We start from the raw sequence: 21,820 nt of genomic DNA, 5'->3' as shown, positions 1-21,820 counted from the left end.
AAGAATGTTGCTGGCAAGATGTAACTGATAAAAGAAAAATACGCAGAAATATGTCAAGGTGAGCCATTAAGATTCCTAGACCACAAAGGTGCTGGCCTAACAAATCCATCTTTGTGCGGGTTAATCTGGCAAAAGGAGAGTAATTAAATTAAATAATAATTAGTTCTTTTTATATCATACATATTAAAATTTATAACTCAAATTAAAGCCTAATGGGACCAACAGACTTTATCATCCCCAAATTTATAAAAAGCTAGGTAAAGCCTATCTTTCATAGGTGTGAAAGTAACCACAAATTTCTTATGGAACTTGACCAAATGCCCTCAAAAAGGCAGTAAAGTGCTCACTTTGGCAGCACATATACTAAAATTGGAATGATACAGAGAAGATTAGCATGGCCCCTGTGCAAGGATGACACACAAATTCGTGAAGCGTTCCATATTTAAAAAAAAAAAAAGCAGTAAACATGACTAGATAGAAAACTTCTGGCTGCTAAGGATAAACTGCATTAAATTTTATTGCCTGTTAGAATTATTACCATATACAAAGTTGTTTAAGAAGCCTAATACTAGAGCAAGCCTAGGGACTTAATGCAGGGTCAGCTTCCACTGGTGAATCTATGTTCATGCTACGCAATGTGGCAGCAGACATGGGAATAGACTGTAACATCTTGAAATAGAAAACTAATGTCTTCATCACAATGATACTGTAATATGCTATATTAGCTTGCTAAATTATCCTGGAAACTGGCAGAAAATGGAGGCACACCCAATGAGGCCTTTGAAATTTTATTTATTGGAGGAGTACTAGGGATTGAACCCAGGGCCTTTGCACTGAGCTACATCTCCCATTCTTTAAAAAAATTTAAAAAAATTTTTTTTGAGACAGGTTCTCAGGTCATTAGGTTCCCAGACTGGATTTCAACTTCCTACATTCCTGCTTCAGCCTCCCAGAGTGCTGGGATTAGAGGCATTTGCTACCATGCCCAGTTGAAAATGTTTAATAAAAGGGCTTTATACAGAAGTATGGGCAGGTTTGAGGAAAACAAGCAAAAATGCTGAGATACTCGTGGGCTAGGGAAGAGCGGATGTGACCAGTGCTGGGCTGGATGGGCCAAGAGGAGGTAACCCTGAACACTGGGTCCTTGGGGAACTGGAGGAGAAAACGAGAGGCACCGAGAAGGAGCTGCAGTCACTGCCAGGATTTCAGGAGGAAGCTGGACAGAGAGAGAAGCAATACGTTGGCCTCTCTCTTCCTCCACTCCTCATCTGCGAATGCCTCCTATCGGCAGAGTCTCATATTCGGAGCTGGAGGGCAAGAGACCCTGGGTGATGCAGTCCACAGGGGTCAGGACTCACTGTCTCATGGCACAGAGCAGCGGTGAGTATGTAGGAGAGGATGCGAATGGAGACAAACTAGTGCACTTCACATTATGCAGTTTCCAGAGAAGCCTGTGCCAACTGAGATTACATCACATAGGCCATGGGCTCCATCTTCCTGCTATCAGGTAGGCAACTCAGAAATCTAAGAACTCTGGAGTAGGTATGTTACCATGTCTCTAATGACTTAACTCTAAGAATCATGCATGCTTTATTGTCTCAACTATTCTTTGTCTAACACCTGTAACAGTACTGCAATTTAGCTCCTATAGCTTGCTTCACTTCCCATGTGACCTTTGCCAGTACTCAATCACACAGCTGCTTTTTTTTTTAATCATAAAAACGCAATTTTATTGAATATTTTCTAGCAGAAAAAGATATAGGCCCAACATAAAAGTTCTTGGTTGACGGCTAGATATGGGAATTAGGATTGAAGAGAAAAGGCAGGGTCAGTTCCACTCTGCCATTAGCTGTGACAGTATAGGGATTTGTTCTATTTGGTTTTCTGTTTCATCCTACCACGTGGGGTAGTGCCTGTTAAGCGAATGAATGGGCTGATGAGTAAAGAAGTGGATATAAATTGGAGAGGTTCAAGATCAAGGATGGACAGGTCAGCAAAGGCAAGAAGGCAGAGTTTCTACCCCAGAGGAACTAAGTCCAGAGAGTAGGCTAGGGGAGAAGGGATAAATGCAAGCTAAACACCTGCAGAACAAGAGTTCAGGTTCAGGTCTCCTGTGGCTAAGAACCAAGGCTCGGGAGCCAGATCTAGACACAGTCTGAGGCATGCGCACAGCCCTCTCAGAGAAGCAGAGTCTGATTCTGACTTCAGGGTCTTTGAGCCACTTCTCATCCAGGGAGAGGCAGGGCCTCAGAGAAAGGTGGGGTTCACAGTTGCAGACAAGGCCTCAAACTGTACTGAGGGGACAGTGGTTACAAGGTTTTCCTTATCCACAGCCAAGCCCTCCAGCTATTATTTAGGTGTGTTGCTGGGGGGATAAAATAACTCCCCAAAGTCCAAAAGCACCATCTGAAACATAAGGCTATTATACTCCTCAGAGGGCCTTTAGGCACTAAAAAAGATAACGTATACAAAAGGCCTACCATGGTCCCAACCCAATTACCTTTCAATCATCAATGACTAGATAAATGGAATTTGTTTAGCAACCACCATAACTCACCCCAAGATCCTACTAAACTCCACACAGGAGCATGTTTCATTTCTCTCTATTTCATGGGTAATAACCGATTCTTAATAGCATAAAGATTAAACTCAGATGATGGCATTCCTTCAAAGAAATTATGGCCTGAATCAAATTAAACCAATATCCTCCAAAGTAAAGGTAAACTTTCAAAACCTAGACTTGCCAGACCAGAGATTTAGCTCAGTGGTTCCACCATCTGCCTTGCAAGCGCAAGGACCCGAGTTTGATCCCCGGTACTAAAAAAAGAACAACAAAAACCTAGACTTGCCACTTAGTAGCTGGCAAGAGCTTGAGTTGTTCAATCTCTCTGAGCATCAGTTTTTGTGCCTGTGAAATGGAACAATACCTACCTTATGAATCTAGTCACATGCTAGACACAGAGAGCCTTTAATAATAGGATGTTGAAAAACACACAAACTATATAGTTTCAATATGCCATCCAAGTACATTAACACCAAAATGCTGAAAACTTGATTTGTATCAGGATCTTGCTATAGTTTAGTTCATGTATGTGTATACATATATTCTCCGGATTTAAGGAAACATACACAAATGAAAAACATATCTATCATCAGTATTTTCAGTTGCAGCAGAAGCCACTCCCTTGGTACTGTCTGAGCCGCTGACAGGACATCATAGCAGTGAAGTGAGTCCACTTACAGAGCTTGTGGAACCTGGAGGGGAGGCAGCTCGGTGCCCCGCTGCTACAGGAGAACTGGGCATCATGAAATGGATCATATTCGTGGGAGGGCAGAGCTGTTTCTTGCTGGCTGTTACTGTACCCCTCAATCCTCCATGTCAACTGCCAAGAAGCACACACCCCTGAGACCAAAACTAGAAGAGGGGCAAGGTAATTCAGATGTCTCCAACGCTTACATTGTTTAAAATAAAATGTCAATGGTTTGTTAGTGCCTATGCACCCTTAGTCTTTAGGTGGGCTACTGATGATCTTTAAGGGAGTGAGAGCATTCTTCAGTGTCTGTGTGACCGAAGCATAGACAGGAAGGCCCAAGCAGCAGCAAACGGCCGCCATCAGCCACTGGTCACTGGAGGGGAGGCAGCCAGAGCTCTATGGCTCCTCTATTCCAGATAGGATGGGGATTGCATTCTAAGAATTGTGAGTTACACCCACTCACTTGCCCTGGTTATTTTATCAGGGCAAAGGGAATATGTGAAGGGTCATTTGAGCTGAGAAATCGAGATTATCTGAGCCACCAACCACCTGTGTGCTGTGGACCAGGCTTCTCCAGCACCTTGATGGCCTGGAATCAGGCACCCAGGTCTAAGGGCAACAAGCATAGGCATGCACTGCGCACAGCACAGCAGTACACACACACATACACACACACACAAACACGCACAGCCCAATAGAGTGGCCTATATGAAAGAACTTTGAAAGAAAAAAGATAACTTGAAATCTAAATTAGATTCCCCAACATTTCCTAACACATAAAAGAAGAAAAAGGGAAAAACTGTCAATGACCCAAGATCACTAGAGAAAAATTTTGTATCTATCAATACTTGGAATATGCAAACTCAATCCATCCACACAATCTCCAGACAATGCTCTGGACAGATTCCATTGTACTGAGATTTATAAAAGACAGGAGATTTAGTGCTGGGAACAGCATTTATTTTCTCTCTCTTTATTGGTGCATTTTGATAGCCCTAAAATACTGTATTTTACTAGAAATTTTTAAAAGGGCAAACTGAGGCCCAAGAGTATAGCACTTGCTTAGCAAGCATGAGGCCCTGGGTTCAATCTCCATTCCTAGGGGGAAAAAGGCAAATTAATAAACTTAAAATCGTTTTCCTAGAAGTTTTTTTTTTTTTGTAGCGGGGATCGAACTCTGGTCCTCGCGCTTGCACAGCAGGCGGTGAAACCACTGAGCTAAATCCCCGGCCCTTTCCTAGAAGTTTTACAGAAATAAAAACATATACGTTACACAGAAATAGTTTCTAGTTTTCAAAAAGTCTCAAATCATTCTGTGTGTATGTGTGTGTAATACATGTAAAATTATTCCAAAATGAAAATAATGTCACTAGTTGCCCTAGGATGGGACAAAAACCTACACTAAATTATGAGTAGGACAAAGTTTTACAAACTTTACTATCTAGTTGCAGACATACCTGCTACCTGGGATTTGGAGTAATTCATGGTAGCAGTTTTATAGAAGCTTCTATAATCTGAGTAACAAGAGGATACTATAAAATTTCAGAAGAGCACTAACTGGCTTGTCCTAACTGGTCCTCATGGCTTTAGCTTTTCCTTTCAAATTGCTCGTATATGATCTAAAACTCAGTTGCATTTGATAATGCCTCCCGATGAAGTGAAGACCTAATTCAGAAACTGAAATTATGAGAAAAAGCCAGCCTTTAATTTTGAACAGACCCAGAAGTATTCTTCAAACTTAAAAAGTAAAGAAATCATGATTTAATGAACTTAAAAAACAGAAAAATTTCAAGTGTAGGAACTCTCCAAATCTCTTTTGTAAGCATGTGTGCATGTGTGTGTAACTTCAGAGGGCACAGCAGTAATGAAAGGGCAGCCTCTGTATTTATGTAAGTTATGCAATGAAAAAATTCCTAGTTACTATAGCAACTACTAATAGCATGGAATGTGTAAAGAAGATAGGAGGCATCTTAAGTAAATAGTAGTGTTTTTCCATGTTTTGTACATTCCTAGATGTTTTCAGAGAAGCTCTACTTTAGTCTGTGTGGTAACCATCTCAGATACTTCATTTCACAGTAGGAAACAAGAGTAGGAGAAAGGTAAGACATATGTCACTTCCGGTGCACTATACAGTTACAGAAAGTTGGTATTAAAATGTGTTAAGAGAATTTAAAATGCAATGAAATAGTGATAAAATGATTTGAAAATCAAGCAAACACACAAAATCATGGAGTAATAGTGAAAAGATAAGGTTTAAAATAAAACAAAATTAATTTGGTTGTATAATCTCTCCCTGCTCTTTTGCTGAGGTGGAGGATATATATGGAGGAAAGAGAAGAATTGACTGAAAACAGAAGTATGTAAGTGATAGTACAGATAAAAAATTTCTCTTTTCCCCAATGTCAAATGCATATAGGATGCGAAAGAATATTAAAATCCTCACAGAGAAACCTGCCCAAGTAAGAGCCTTGCTCCATACTGTGACCCATGAATGTCTAAAAGTTTGCCTACTTTTTGCCAGTTCGGATGAATTTGTCCAAAGGCTTGTCTACAGTTACAGAGTGGCTGTGGGGGACCAACTTTCTTGCCTTTCTGTTTGCTATGTCCAGGCTGATTCTCCATGATAGTAAACTTTCAAATTAAAACTTGAAATTTCCAAGGAACTGGAATCCCAGAGCTGAAACAGTTTTGGATTTTCCAGATTTGATTTGAATGTCTGAACTTGGGAAGCATCTGACTTCTCTACCAGGTCCATTTCCACAAATGTTGAGAAGCCTAGTGTCAGACACTGGGGCTGAAAGTTCAAGTAAAACATGAGGACTGTGTTGTTCACAGAGAGAATTCTTCCTGTGAGACATTGCTATGCAAGTGATATAAATTAGTGTTCTAAAAAAAGTGGTTTACAGCTATGCTGTGGGGAACGTCCATTGGAGGAATCCAGCCAACAGCTATAACCAGGCCACTTTCATGGTATTTCCAAGAGTTCAAGGGACTTAAGATCTACTGTTCTTTAGTTTGTCAAGATTTGAGAATTTCAGATCTCTGTCCTCTTTAGACATTCTGAACTAAAAAAAAAGAATTCCAAATATTTACCAACTTTAAAATATGGCTTTAATAACCTAATAGCAGATACAGTTCTAGCTGGATATGATAGATCAGCCATCTGTCCCATATCAACACCATTTTACCAAGAATACATATTTAGAAGTTCTATCCATAGAAATATATTTAGAATATAAAAGAACAGAATGATTCTTGGCATTGATAGGCATATTCAATTAGAGTTTTTAAAAAAAGCTGCTCAAAGTTTCCTAGGCAATTAATTGGTATCCAATATAAAATGGTGACACTTGGAGAGTTCAACATCAAAAGTATGAGTGTTGCTCAGTTTGGGGAATGGGGTCTTCAAGTTAAGAAAAGAATTTTAGAGCTAGAAGAAATCTTAGATCTCTAATACCTAAAGTTCAAAAGTGATTCACTAAATCTATATTCAACATATTTAACTTGAAAGGAAATTTGTTAATAAAATTTTAATTCCTCCAGAATAAAATGGATCCCCTCCTCCCTCTTCCTCTCTCTCCTTCTTCCCTCCCCCCCACTCCGTCCAATTGGGGATTGAACCTAGGGCCTTGTGCATGCTAGGCAAGCACTCTACCACTGAGCTATATCCCAGCCCTAAAATGGATTTTTATATCCTAGTCACAAAATAAATTAACTGAAGAAAAATTATGCCTTTGATAGGTAACCAAGAAACCTTACTTATTTTTCCCCTTAAATTCTTTTATTGGTACATTTTAGGTATACAATACATTTACATTTATCATTGGGAACTTGTACCTTTACATGATGCATCTTGGTTCTTATTTTTTCCCCATTCCCTTCCCTCCCTTCACCCCCTCCACCCTTCTCTATTTACAAAGACTTTGTTTCTATTTTTTCCTGTTCTCATAATTTTTCCTTTCCCTTCTTTCCTTTTTCCTACCCCTCCCACTTCCCCTACAAAACCTTACTTTTAAATTACATAAAAAGGCTGCGCATGGTAGTACATGCCTATAATCTCAGCACACAGGAGGCTGAGGCAAGAGGATTGTTGTAAATTATGGGCCAGCCTGGGCTACATCATGAGTTCAAGGCCAGCCTAACTACATAGCGAGGCCTGTTGCGAAAAAAAGAAACCAAATAAAAATAAAATAAAATAAAATATCACAGTTATTATATTAAAGACTGGAGTGAAAACTACAATTCCAGTAGAAATTAAAAAAATGATATTAAGTATCTGGCCACAAAATGGGCAATGGTTTTCTAATTTTAAAGGCAATTTTCAAAATAAATTTTAAAAATCTGAACAGTTGGAGCTGGGGATTTAGCTCAATGGTTCTGCTGCCTGCCTTGCAAGTGCAGGGTCCTGAGTTCGATCCCTGGTATAAATAAACAAACAAACAAACAACCAAACAGTCTCACCTATGTGTATAAAAATAACTAAATAATTAGGAAAAAAGACAATTAAAAGTCAGGAGAAAATTATATGTAACAAATATAACAGAACTTTGAATCCTTTATAAAGAAGTTATCCAACTCAATGGAAAAAAATCTCAATGCAAAATGGGCCATGCAGGTGAATAGATAATTTATACAAGAAATACAGATTGGTAACCCTAGCTAAGTTGTAAATATTCAACTTCACTAGAAAAGAAATGTAAATTTGAATAAAGTAGTATTCCTCCCCTCATCAACACAGCAAACATACCTAACTTCTCCTAATAAAAATCATAATATTCAGTGAGGGCAAAAGTATGGAAGAGTAAGAAAGTGCTTTCATGTATTGCTGCTGTAAGTAAAAACTAGCAGAAGCTTTAATGAAAAGTAGCTGGGCAAAAACATAAAAGGTTCATATGTGTAAGCAGTAATTATGCTGCTAGGAATTTATCCTTGGGAATATAAACTTAGGTAGAGAATTTTGTAGAGTTGGTCATGACAGATCATTTACAACAGCAAAATCTTGAAAACATATTTGCCCTCAAGTGAAAGGGTGGTTAAATAAAGTGTGTTATGAAATAATGAGGAAAATCTAACGATGCAAATATTGAGAACAGTAGGGAAGTGAGGGGGAACAGTGTTTAGTTATCACTAACTTTTTCTTTGCTTCCTTGTAGCTTTTTATTATTTATAAATTCTCTACAAGAGCCATGTATTACTTTTTCAGTTAACAGAGCAATTTTAAACTACAAAAATTTCTGTAGTAGAAATGGGCTATAAATTCCAGCAAGTTGCCTGATAACTGTTATGGCTGATAACACTCATAAATTTTTTTCAGATGAAGTCTTTTTTCAGAAACAAATTCAATGAAACAGCCCAAGGTCTATATAAGACATATTATTTATTTCTGAATAATATATTCTGTAGCTAGAAAATGGGGACAGTATGTAACCTTTAGATATGAGATGTAACCTCCTTTAGATTTGAGATTTATAGTCTTCACCATTTACATGCTGACTAGATAATCCCCCAGGAAGTGAAAGAGATGATACTTATTTTAGCAAACACCTCACAGGAATGTGAGAACAATTTTCTGAAAACAAATACTTTATTCAAAGGGATAATCTTTTCTCCCTCTAGAAGCTCTTTCTAGACCTCTCTTCTGTCTGCCTATTGCCCTTCTTTACTTTCCTGTCTTCTCATTCTCCTCCCTTGCTCCATGGTAGTATCGTGGGGGCTCAAATCACATCTTGCTCATTTGTCTCTGCTGTTTTATAGGATGCCAAGGTCACAGGTGCTTAGAAAAGGCTTCTCTCAATGAAAGAATGCAAAAATAAGTTAATCTTGGCCGGTTCTCTAAAAATCTTGGGCTGTTGTGTGAAAAAAGGAAGTTGTACCAACATTAAAAATTACCTGGTTGGGCTGGGGATTTAGCTCAGTGGCACTGTGCCTGCCTTGCAAGCGCAAGGTCCTGAGTTCAATCCCTGGTACTGGAAAAAGAAAAAAAAATTTAAAAAAAGTTATCTGGCTCATCAACAATGTCAACTCTCAGTCTTGCACCTAAATGACCACCAGTGGTGGTAGCATGCTAAGTAGCTATTTGACTTCTTCATATCTCACAAAGATATGACTTCTTCATAGCTCATCATCTCTGGGAGCTCAAGCATGAGACTCTGAAGCAAGCTGTTAATGGTGGGGAAACCAAGTGCCTGCTCTGCTCACCAGGGATGCTGGCCCTTCTCTGAAGACATCAAATTCCCTCTGTCTTTGGCTCACAGCCTCCGTTCACCCTGGGCTGTCCACAGGTTTGTACAACACAACACTTCCTCCCTTCACGGGGTCTCCCAGGGTGAGATGCCTGCATCTTACCACCCTGTCTGTCATTTAGAAAGAAAGGGCACCACTCCTGGCTTCTTTACTACAGGTTAAAGCAATCTCAAAGCTCAAGTTTGGGCCCATAGGGGATACTCTTTCACTGCAATCTTTTCCAAAGGTACTGGACCAGCCAGATGTGGAATAGCAAAGTAGAAGAAGTCAGAGCTAAGATGCAAAAATGGCAAACCATGGAGGTAGGGCGCAGGGGCATAGGCATCTGCAGGTGAATGTACCTAGGGCCATTCTGATCTCTATTAATGGGGATTTTTCCAGGGCATGGTAAATCTCCTCAGGTCTGTTCATTTCTCTGTATGCCAAGACTATGAATAATACTGAAAGACAGGAATTTTAGGCTTATTGATTTGAAATGGAAATGGGATTTAGTTAAAATTGAGATTAAGGTCAGATTTGCTTGCCAAATGACAAGTGAGATGGGAATTAATAGTTCAACAAGTCATGAAAGATTTCGGTAAACAAGCATCTGGCATTCAAATATGTTCCTTAAAGACAATTAAAATAAAATTGGCTTTTTTGTGGAAGTTGTTGTTGCAGTACTGTTAAACCTAGAGCCTGGTGCGTGGTAGGCAAGTGCTCTACCACTATACTACACCTCCAGTCCCAAACTGGCTTCTTTTGTTCCAATATTTCTTCTTTTAGATTTTAGTGCTGGTCTTTTAATTCTGCCTCATCCTTCCTTTTAATGTCCTACAGGTTTATTCCTTAATCTCAAATCTGCAAGTGTAAGGCTGCACCAACTTAGGCCATAACACATGAGCTCCTCTCTCTACCATCTTATATCCTATAGTTTTACTCAATTACATCTTTAAAATTTCCAGACATACATATTGGAGGGGACAATATTAACTCCATGGCTTTAATTATTCTCTTTCCTCATATTTTTAGGGACATAACTGAATGGTGGTTTGGGTTTTTTTTTTGGTACCAAGGATCCAACTCAGGACCTTGTGCTTGCAAGGCAGGCTCGGTGCCACTGAGTTAAATCCCCAGCCCCTGAGTGTTGTTTTATAATGCTGAGATAATTTTTGGGTATGTGCTCCTTGATGGGGGTTTAATGAGAAGCCCTGAATGATTCTATTTATTTTTTACTAACAAAACTGTTGGTGCCTTCTTTCATTTGCTAATTTTCCCATGGGGTAACTCCTAATAAATAGGGGAGAAGTAGCTCAACAAAAGCATTTTATTGAGGGCAAGGGTCACTTCAATCATGTTAGCCTCAAATTAGGGCCCCACAAAATATAACCTTGGGAACACTAAGAGCTAAAAGCACAAAGACTGAATTACAACATCATTTAACAAACCTAAAGGACCTACAGTAATTGCTATTTTTATTAATGATTTTTTTGCCTCTAAAGGCAGTGCCTAAAAGATATCTGCTTCATTATAAGATTATCATCAACAGAAATATTTTAACATTTTCTTGTGGTTAATGAACTTCCAACAGAACTAAATGACTGTATAGTATTTATTGCCCATTTTAGAGGAAATTACTTATAATCCTACTTAGCAGATGACAATTTTTGAAAGAAACAGTTTCTTACTCAAGCTACCAAGACATCTGGTATCTAAAGCTCTTTCCAATGCTTATGATTCTCAAAGGAAAACTCCCGGCTACTCAAACTGATTGTGAAAAATCACAATCCCCTGACTTGCAATAACAGTAAGTTCACTGAGGAGGGAGAATGTGAAAGTATCCATGGACCATAAAATTCAGTTTGGGATTTTATCATGCATTGAACCATTAGGGGATCATTAGAACTCTATTCACAAAGGTATCAACATAAAGAGTATTCTACCTCTACAAATCCTGGCCAAGGCAAGATCATGCAAACTTTAACAAATCATCAGAATGAAGAATCGTTCTTTGATGATATGGGGCCAAAATTTAATCTTCACATAGTCTACTTTCACCTCCACCCTTTAAGCTTGCTGGGATATGGTCCTGTGACTCATTAAGTTCTCCTGAGCCTTCTTACAAATCCCTACCCCCAAGCCACTTCCTGTCATCTTAATTGTCTTTTTATCACCATATCCTCTCCTACTATGTGTTTCTTAGATCTTGAACAACTCCTAATTCTTTATTATGACTCACTGGGGCTCAATCATGCCCAGCCATTCCTGGAACCTGCACAGAGAAGACATTTACAAAGGTAACAATTGTTGAGCCTTTTTCACTAAATTATGTACAAAAGCACAATAAATTAACATACATGGTATATATTATTTCTCCATTTTTGATACAGGAGAAAACTCACAAAGGAGAAAACCCACAAAAATCTATTCTAGCAAACCTAAGTGCTACAGCATTGATTTGTAAAGACCTAAATAATAATTATTTTTACTTCAATAATAATGAAGTAGACAATGTTTTTAAAAATTAAAGGGAAATTATTTTGTAATGACAAATAAGAACATGGTGCTATATTAAGGATAATAGAGGTATTTAACATGATTTGTTAGAAAAATATGTACTGCATACTTGCCCACAGTATGTTATGTTCTGATATTTTCAGCAATCTTCTGTTTTTATTATCTTAAAACAACATTAAGGGTTACTGGATAGCAGATGGAATTTTTCTTTTCCACCCACTTCTTGGTGCAAAAGGAAAAAAAGGTTCTTTGCATCCTACATGGAAACCTCTTATAAACTCTTTTTTTTTTCATTTTTATCAACTTCAGTGTCTGAAACACTGAGAAATCACCAAACTTTGGCTGAATCAATTTGAGGCAAATATATAACAGAGGAAGTTGAGTTTAAAGTTGAACACATCTGCTTGAATGAAGTTTGTTAACAGAAGGATTTCAAATCATAGGTATATACATGCTTAAAATTCATTTCTGTAAAGCCAGGACTGAATCCAAGTCAACTTTTTTAAAAAAAATGATGAAGTACAGTGTTATTTCAGGGTCAGGCTAATAAATTAAATTGAGCTACAACTGAATAGTCTGTCTTCACTGGAACTGAAGTCCCTGGACTTGAGTGCTTCATAGCAGATCTTCGTTGTGTATGCTGGTTATTGCTTCATGTGGAACAAGAGAGGACTGTGGGGAAAGGAGGGTCAGAGAGCTTTGAAAGAACCGTGTGTGACCTAGGCTTTCCTTCAAACGCATTCCCAAGCTGCAGCAGAGGAATCTCAAAGTGTAGTCATCTTTCTCTCATTTGCTTGAATTCTTCACAAGAGCGTGATATTGCTCTAAACACATAATATTTGGCTAGCCCACAAGGTCCTGCACTTCCAGGGTCCTGTGCCTCTGCCACCTGGCTCTTCTTTCCCAGCCCCCATAGCCGCCATACCCTGTCTGCATCAGGCACCTCGAATCATCCCATCTGCTCTTTCCTCTGCTGGAATGGCCAGCCCTCATGTCTCCTCACTTTTCTGACCCCTTAAATTCTGCCTCTTCCTAAGGGCAATGTGCATGACTCCCTGGACTAGTTGAGGTCCATGTTAGAAGCTTCCATACTACAGCTTTCCACATGAGTAAAAGCAGATTCAGACTTGGAATTTCTTGTACAGCATCAGCGGTATCAGGGTAGTCCCTGAGGATCAACTGCACGCTATAAACTGGTACTTGTGTTTCCCTACTCCTTGACATCTTTTTATTTCTCCAAGCCTCAGGGATACAGGGTTATCACGGGGAGAGCCCATCTATCTGTGTATCTTTTCTGTAACTTTTTGCTTTCAAGTGTCCATTATAAATCCAAATAAAACCAAACTGCCATAAGTTTCTAGTGTTGCCTGACCAGACACCGTCTAGGCAGTGTTAATACTGTTGTGTTAAAGCAGGCCAGACCTGCATGCCTGCATGGAGGTAGTGAAGAATATATACGGCTGCCAGTGAGACACATCACTGCACGAGCGCGCATGTGTGTGTGTGTGCAAAAGTCAGAGAAAAAGAACCAAGTTTTCAATAATTCACTTTAATAATTTCCCAAGTACATTGGAGAGGATACTGCTATTTTAATTTTATAAGAATAAGAACCTAATAAACCCAGGGAGCAGCATCTGTATTTCAGGAAATAAAAGATCCTTTGATAACATGAGTTGATAAATTAAAGTAAGCCAGTATCCATTTTCTTAATTGAGCCTTTCAAAATAAACTTGAACATTTTCAGAAAAATAAACAAATAGCACAATGATAGATTCTTCTCTTAAAAATCACTGAAACTAACTTAGAAAATGTTAGGACTTGCAATGGGCTGCATTTGAGAACCTAAAAATACAGCTAATGAGCAGATGGTTCCATCAGACAGCATGCACACGTCGCTGACTTGCACCGGCAGTATAGCTGCCATTTTCCTGGAGAAAAAAACCCTTTAGAACTTAAAAAAGCACACAGAGGGATCCAAACTTGTAACCTTGCTCCTGAATAAATGGGAAGAGCATAGATGGCTGCAGTTGTGAAATGTGTTTACTGGATTTATTTCCCTCTCTCTCAACACCTGTGAAATTATTTAGGCACTTCATTAAATGCTGTCTTGAATGGTTACTTGTTTTCCAAGAATAAATTCTTTTCCCACCTAAACTGTAAACTTCTCAGAGGCAAGAACCATCTTCTACTACTTTTGTGTTACTCTGAGGCCAGATTAATCCTGATTAAAAATGGACTAGAACAACTCACTAAAGGAAGCCTATTTTCTATGAAAAGACACTTTAATACCAACCCAACATAGTCAAGACTTTGTTATTAAGAAAAATAACATGGCTCCAGTTCAATTTCTCAGCTCACAGGTGGGCAACTTAATATACAATGAATTACCTATTACATCTGGATTCTGGCTTTCAATACAGAGCAACAACATTATAAAATTCTACTTTGATTTCTTAGTTAAATCGATTTACTAGTAAACATCAAATAGTGATGAGAGTGCCTGACTTACCTGCCTTGACTTACTCAGATGCATAATACAAGTTTGCACACAGAATGATAAAACATCTTTCCCTTTAGTAATCCATAAAGAGCAAACTGAAGATTTCCACCTTACATTTAAGTCATTATTAAAGTTAAAATAAAGATAGAGACTAACTTTTAATATGTAAAATAAGAGTAGCCTGACTGTGCCACATGCTTGTAATTCTTGCTGCTTGGGAAGCTAAGGCAGGAGCAACTCAGCCTGGACAGTTCAGTAAGACCCAAAAGGCTTGCAAATGTAGCTCAGTAGAAGACGGCCTGCCTAGCATGCTCAAATCTTGTCTTTAATCCTCAATATTGAGGTGGGGGGAAGTAAGAGTAGCCAGAACTCTCCAGATCACTTCTTTCCTAGTGTTCCCTAAACAAGGAACCCTTTGACGTAGGCAGAATTCCAGGATGAGGCTGCAGGAAACAGGGAAAGGGAAATTCCGGTAGGGGCTGAGTGATAGGGACCCTACCCTGGTGTAGACAGCACACTATGCCAGGATTCAACTTCAGAATTTGCAAAATCCCCTTCCCTCCCATATTTCATGAGTGAATTAGAGAAGGGGAAGGAAGGGTGGGTCCTCAGACTTAACAAAGGAACCGAAGAAAATGGGGTGGGGAGAGGCAGGGATACAGACAAGGCTCTTTGGGAAACTACTGCTGAACAAGTTTCTCACATACATTTTATAGCTGTTCATTTCTACAAGTAGAAATTATGAAACGAATTTAGGATCTATTGTTGGTATTTCTAGTTTATAATTTCATATACTACAAAGCATAAGCTACATTTTAGGAAAAATATAATTTCAGCTTTCTGACAAATGATATAGTCTAGAAGACAGGACCCACCTCTGGTCATATACTTTAATACAGCTATTTTATTGCTACTAAAATGCAAACATTTATGAGCTTTTCAAATCTAAGTTAAGACGTAAGCTAAGCAAGCATATCGGCTTTCCCCTTCCCTCCCCACATCCATCACACCATCCTTTCTTTGGTAATCATTCTGTCTGCTTCCTCCAGGGCTGCCAGTCTCATCTATTCTCTCTTTCCCAGGACTATCACGCTTCTTGTCATCTTGGCTTCCCAGAAGCCTACTGGGTCCTGACTCCAATAATGGTGGCTGAGGGAAGATGCACTCTGGGAGCAAGTTTGCTCTCCACCCAGCTCTGCCCAACCACTCCTCAGTCTCACCTTTCTAATCTGTCAGATCCAAAGTATCATGTACCTTGTAAAGATCCCACCTCACCCTCCTTTTTTACAAAATCAAATACTGGCTCCTCATATCTCAAAATGCTGCACTGTGGAGTCTCAATCTCATGTCCCACTAAATCTTTCCTTATAACTATCTCCTCCCTGATTCCCAACTCTTGGTACAGTACTTGGAAACACAGAATGGTTTCAGATTTCTCAAAAGTATGTTGTGTTTTAATATCTCTATTCATTTTTTAAGGCAATTCTTCTCACTAGGAATGCTTTCTTCCATTAAAATTGTTTAAATCCAACTCAAAACCTACTTTAAAGTCTGGGTCGAATTCTACCTCTACCATAAAAGAAACTTCTGTTTCCCCAACTGTAAATTATTCTTCTTGCTCCCATGTGTCTTTCTTGGTATTCTCACCATAGTCTCCTCATGTCTCTGTTACTCATTTCAACAAATTTCCCCCACAACCAGATTTTACATTTTAAGAAGTAGGAGCCATCATGGTCATTCTAAATCCTCTACACCATTAACTCAAATATAAGTTTAGTAAATGAATGAATGATGGACAATATTCTAGAATAACAATATTCATCACACCAACTCAAGACCACATAGTTCAGGAGGGTAACCCTAAGTCACAGTTATTTCTGAAGAAGGTCCACATAGCATTGCAGAAAATGCCAAAGCTGGGCCTGGGATTTAGCTCAGTGGTTCCGCCACCTGCCTCGAAAGCGGAAGGTCCTGAGTTCGATCCCTGGTACCAAAAAAGAAAAAAAAGAAAAAGAAAAGAAAATGTCAAAGCTTTGCCATACAAGCCAGTTCATTTGGGCAAACAGAGATCCTCTCTGCTTAAAGTATTTCAAAAGAATTGGTCTGAAAAGAAAGTTTATGTAGTCTCCACACTGTTAGCTAGAACCACCATTTAACATTTCACTGATGAGATAAGCACTAAGATCTCAGACACCTGAAATATGCTACAGAACTGTGAAAGCAAGGCCAATGGATCATCTAGGATTTTTTGCAATGGTAACCAACCACTCTAGTGGTAAACAGAGTTTTCTATGCCTACTCTGTACCAAAGAGACCTTAATCACAATTCAAAAGTGCCATAATATAAAATAACACATGTATCTGCCACTTCCCACTGTGCATCAAAGTTGGCCAACTGTAGAGTCTCTATGGTTCTCAATACAGACCACCTTCTCGGGTCCCAGTCACTGTCCTGGTTCAGGGAATACTTCTCATGTGGTTCATTATAATAGCTTTCTAAGGTTCTCTCCAACATTTCCTTCTTCCTTACTCAATTTTTCCTCTAATCTAATGCCAGAGAGATCTGACAGAGCCCACACCTGATTGTGCCACTTCCCTTCTTTGATAGCTTTCCATGGCCAGAAAGGCAGGCCTGAACTCCTCAGGGTGGTTTACTGGGTCTTTCACAGCTGAATTTTAGCCTCCTCCGGCCTGCCCTTTTCCATTCTCTATGAATCACCCAATAGCTAATTATGTCTTCCTGCTGGTTTCTTTAAGTAAAATGCTCTTTCCTGCCCTGCCTTTCTCTATGACCATTAGTCATCATTCCCCAATGTCAAGAACAAATGTCCCCAGGTAGCACAAGCCCCTTCATCTACTGACATAATCATGGAATTAATACCAGGAAATATAAGCCTACCCAAGAGGTAATTTCTTTAAAGTTAATAACTAAGTGTTAATCTTTCTATCAGAATGTTTAGAAGACACAGGCCATTTCTGTCCTTCTCTTTAAGCCCTCACAAAACAATTTTCAATACTTAGGAATGAATGCTGCCTAATTTTGCCTACAGCTAGTTAACAGAAAAGAGGCAAATTACGTGCTTCCCGAGGAACCTGTGATAATTATACATTTAACTTTTTTATTTTTTAATTTCAGAAACACCTTGGGACAACCACAGAGCAAAACATTTCTCTAGTTGCACCCATTTATAATCATGGCATTTGCCAGTTTAAGAAATATCAGAAATCCCTACTCAGAAAGGTCTAATACTCTTTAATTTGTAATAAGATGCAACAGCAACATAGGCTTTGTTCTACCAAACTCATGCCATTCCCAGCAGAGTGGTGCTTCAAAGTAACTTTCTTATTTTGGTGCATATGTATAAAAAGGGATATGGCATTCTAGAACTGGAGAAGCAATGGAGTATAGTAAAAAAACAATAACTCAGTAGGCAACTTGGATGCTAACTTAAATTTTGCTGTCACCTACTTAGCTAACTTTGACCAAGAAATGATAGATGAGGTAGATGAAACATTTTAAAATCATAAAAGAAAATAATTCTGTGCATTATATAATTTCAGGGTTTGGTCATTATTGTTAAAACAAGAACAGGAAAAGGAAGACCTAGATTTACATTAGTAAACTGCAGTTTCCTCTGTACATGGTGTGTGTTACATCTGAGTTTCCACGATCAAGAGCAGATGACTGCAATTGGAAAGAAAAATGAAAATGCTACACTGATTTCATGGACACCATGAACTTAATGGACAAGCAAAGGTATAGCTACTGTAAATGTCCAGGATGTGGAAGATTAAAATAACATACAGGTTGTATTTTTAATAAACTATAGTAAAAAAAATGTGCTGAATAATTCATTTAGTGCAACATCATTGAGAACTCACTGTTTCAAGCAGTATCATCTGGCAGAAGGGAGATCACAGAATGGCTGAGTTTACATTTATCACAAAGAAAGTAAGATCCTTAATATTCACCTTTCCTTGCTTTAGGATTCATGGGAAAGTCTATGTGGAAAAAGTCCTAATTCCAAAACTTACTTATACGCCATCTTCCCTCTCAGAAGCACAAGCACTTCAGAGCTGTTAATGTATCCATCATACTACAATCGTGCAAGAGAAAAAACCCTTAGTATTGTGTTTTACAAAGCTAAAGTGAAGGTTTGAAGTTAACAGAGCAAATAATAATAAGCAAAATTGCAAATCAACTACCAAATTTCTGTCTTATGCTAAAAGCCTATATAGTGATCAGCATCAAGTTCAGATTTTTATATACTTACATATTTGGAGAGTATTATAATCTCACTAGCTAAAACTGTTTATAACATTCTGGACTGAAGCAGGTATACGACAAAGGCAACACAAGTATATTGTCAATAAGCATACAATTTTTTTGTGGTCTAATGCTGATGATTAACTCTGGCAATGTGACAATCTACAGTTTGATTTTTAAATATCTTGCTCTACTTTGAGTTGTCGCTGATTTGGTGGTTCTAATTTGCGAGCAATTTTAAGATAAAGTGTTCATTTAAAGGATCACTAGGAAAGAAAAATGCTCACAGTATCAACCATGACATTTTCATACTATCAATAGTTAAGAAGTATCCTGATTTCAGAGATATTGGGATGTAGGGAAATGTGTTTCCTGACCTCAATAAAATAGGCCATATGCAATTGTTTCTAGTTATAATAAATCAAAAGAAGTATTGTTCTGAGAAATTAATCTACATGGTAGGATGTAGGTCATGATATGTTGGGAGTCGGTCTCTGCTATAGTAGAACTTTAGGGTACTTTTAACAACTTAAACAAGGCCCTGAACTTTTCCATAGTACCTCTCAAAGCAGAAGCAACTGAGGCTTCCAACTGCACTTGCAAGTCAATGCTAAGCCCTGAAATAGTTCAATCACTATCTTGAAATTGCCCAGTTACACCCCCCCCACACACACCTCGAGAAACCAACTGTTGCAATTTGAAGCCACACAACTTGGGATGTGCTGTGTTACAAAACCAAACAGCCAGCAGCCTTGAACATGTCACCTCCTCTCCTGCTCAGTAAGACCCTGTCATTTGTCTTGATGGACGTGGGGCAGAAAAAACACAAAGCAACTGTTTTTTCCTTTAGAATGGGTTGAAAACAAAATTCCAAGGAAAAAATAAAGTCAGAGAATGACATGTTTACAAGCACAGAGGAATGGTCCCCTTCCTGAGCAATACTGGATTGTGCTGCGCTGAGAGTAAAGTCTTAAAAACAATGAAATCAGCAGACTGCAATGCACAGCAGAAGAAAGTGGCAGCACTGTCTTCCCAGGGTGAGGGCAACATTCTCAGTTCCAAGGCTCAAGCTGAATAACTGCTTTCAGGGCACCAGGCAGAACGTCCTCCTCCCAGCTTCCACTGCATCTAGACAGTGTCACTCTTGTTGGAACACAGTGTTCAAAAGATACCAAGAAATCTCGCTCTGACACTCCCACTTGGTGAGAGCATCTATAATCTGTCCTGTTCTTATCTATTTCTAGTGACTTAGGATACATTTGTTTGGGAATTAGATCCATCCCCATGCCAAACATAAAAGTACACGGGACTGTTCTTTCAAAATCCATATTCTCTGATCTAGTGAAACAAAACTTCCAAAGTTGCATTTGGAAGGCATCAAATCAGAATCATAATAGACATATATTCACATTTGCTTAAATATACTCTATTTCTATCTAGCTTACTTTTGAGAAGACTTCTTCCATAATCCAATGTCATAAACCACTAGCTCAGAGCTACAAGCAACCGTCATTTATACTAAGGAAGATGCTTTTTAGAGGATAGAGACCCCAAACCTAAAGAATTTAAGATAAATATTCTTTCCTTCAAACATAACCAGACAGAAACATTCTCTATCCTCTAAACCTACATCCCCAAGAGGAAAAAGGCTTACATGTTCAGACTTCTCCGGTTCTTTTTTGTCTGTCTGCAAAAACTGACAGTGTTCTCTCGCCAGCTTCTGGACCAGTTCAATGCGTCCAACGTCATCTCTCTCTTGAAGCTTGCACATCACCCCAGCCTTGAGAGTTGGAGAAAAGGCAAAGATATACTTAAATCCACAGTCCCAGGACATGGCACTGCTGCCAAGTTCACCTTATCAGAAGCTCATTGTTTTTCACCCCCACGGGTTGGATTAAATCATGACCTTAATAAAATATTTTGTATTTCTAAAGCTGAAATTGCACTGTTTTAATCAAGAGATGCTATGCCTAAAGACTTAAAGTTGAGATCATGTATCAGTCTAAGACAGCGCAGGGCAAACTAAATCATTTGCTACTACGTGTGTGCCTGATATGCCGCTATTTGTTTGTTCCTGGCAGCCTGTTTCCTGTTACATAAGCAAAGCCGAGCAAGAGGTTAAAAATTCATGGGAAAGTTAGCCAGGAACTGCTTGGGCAAAAAGGGTGAAGTGATACAAAGTCCTAAAAATAACAGTCTAAAACTTCTCAATTCTTTACCTCTGCCAGAGCATTCCAAAGACAAATACACCGTTAACAAGATTACAATTTCATTTTCACAACTGGAAAATTACTATGGGGAATGAATAAAACATCTCCAGTGCAGCATGGAAAATGGTGAAGATTTAATTAAGAATAAGAAATTAGGAAAAGAAAACTTAAAATTTCATTTATTGGGGTCTGGAAATAATCCATGAAGCATAATATTTTTTTTATTAGGTCAAAGAATCTAAGTAGGAATGATGATGAGGGAAGTGAATGTAGGCCATGGGAGTAGAAAAATATGTTAATTCTAATACACAAGTTATAAATTATTTCTGCTTAAATTCTTTCCAAAATGGTTTGCACTGACATACCAGGGCATGATACTAAAGAAATCTGAAGTTATACTTGGCAGGGGCAGTCGGAGCTACGGAATCTTTATTTTAACCAACACAACTTGCAGGATTTGAGCACAGCAGAATGAACAAATATAGGAAGGGGGCTGCATGTGATCCTGAGCTTCATGGTCTCAACAGTGTGTGCTAATGATGCCCATGTTGCTGGGCATCAAAGAAAGGAAACCATTTATGCAAAGAAATGACTAAAACTTTATTCCCAAGAGTAGTGACATATCTTTATCTAGTGATTTCTCCAACTTGCAAAGAAACAAACACAATCCATGAAGTAGCCCAAATCACAGACTCCAGGAGGATAGCAAATAGCAAATAGAACTCCACCAAGGTCAGAGATTTATTTTTACAACATCCCTCACAAGAGGTTTTCCAGGTCCTTTCTGAAGTGTCTTTGGATAGGGATCTCAGTTTATTTAAGACAGCCTGTTACTGCTAGATAGCCAGCC

The 21,820-nt window shown here is 38.7% G+C and overlaps 1 protein-coding gene and 1 non-coding gene across 3 annotated transcripts in view; one reads left to right on the top strand and one right to left on the bottom strand.

Annotated features, from left to right (window-relative positions):
• The window catches only part of Rapgef5 (Rap guanine nucleotide exchange factor 5), a 226,458-nt gene that overhangs the window by 85,858 nt on the left and 118,780 nt on the right, over positions 1 to 21,820 (bottom strand). For both annotated transcript variants that reach the window (XM_013070290.3, XM_021254134.2), the window contains one exon: positions 20,415 to 20,540. In XM_013070290.3, the coding sequence (XP_012925744.2) occupies positions 20,415 to 20,540 (126 nt within the window). The remainder of the gene's footprint in view (positions 1 to 20,414; positions 20,541 to 21,820) is intronic.
• On the top strand, positions 340 to 446 carry LOC147829245 (U6 spliceosomal RNA). The gene has a single exon (XR_015449424.1). It is a non-coding gene; the product is annotated as a U6 spliceosomal RNA (small nuclear RNA).

This window comes from Heterocephalus glaber, unplaced genomic scaffold, assembly GCF_053883595.1.
Source record: "Heterocephalus glaber isolate CG9 unplaced genomic scaffold, H.glaber_assembly_v1.0 deba00000676, whole genome shotgun sequence".
Lineage (NCBI taxonomy): Eukaryota > Metazoa > Chordata > Mammalia > Rodentia > Bathyergidae > Heterocephalus > Heterocephalus glaber.
This window is presented reverse-complemented; position numbering and strand designations above follow the sequence as displayed.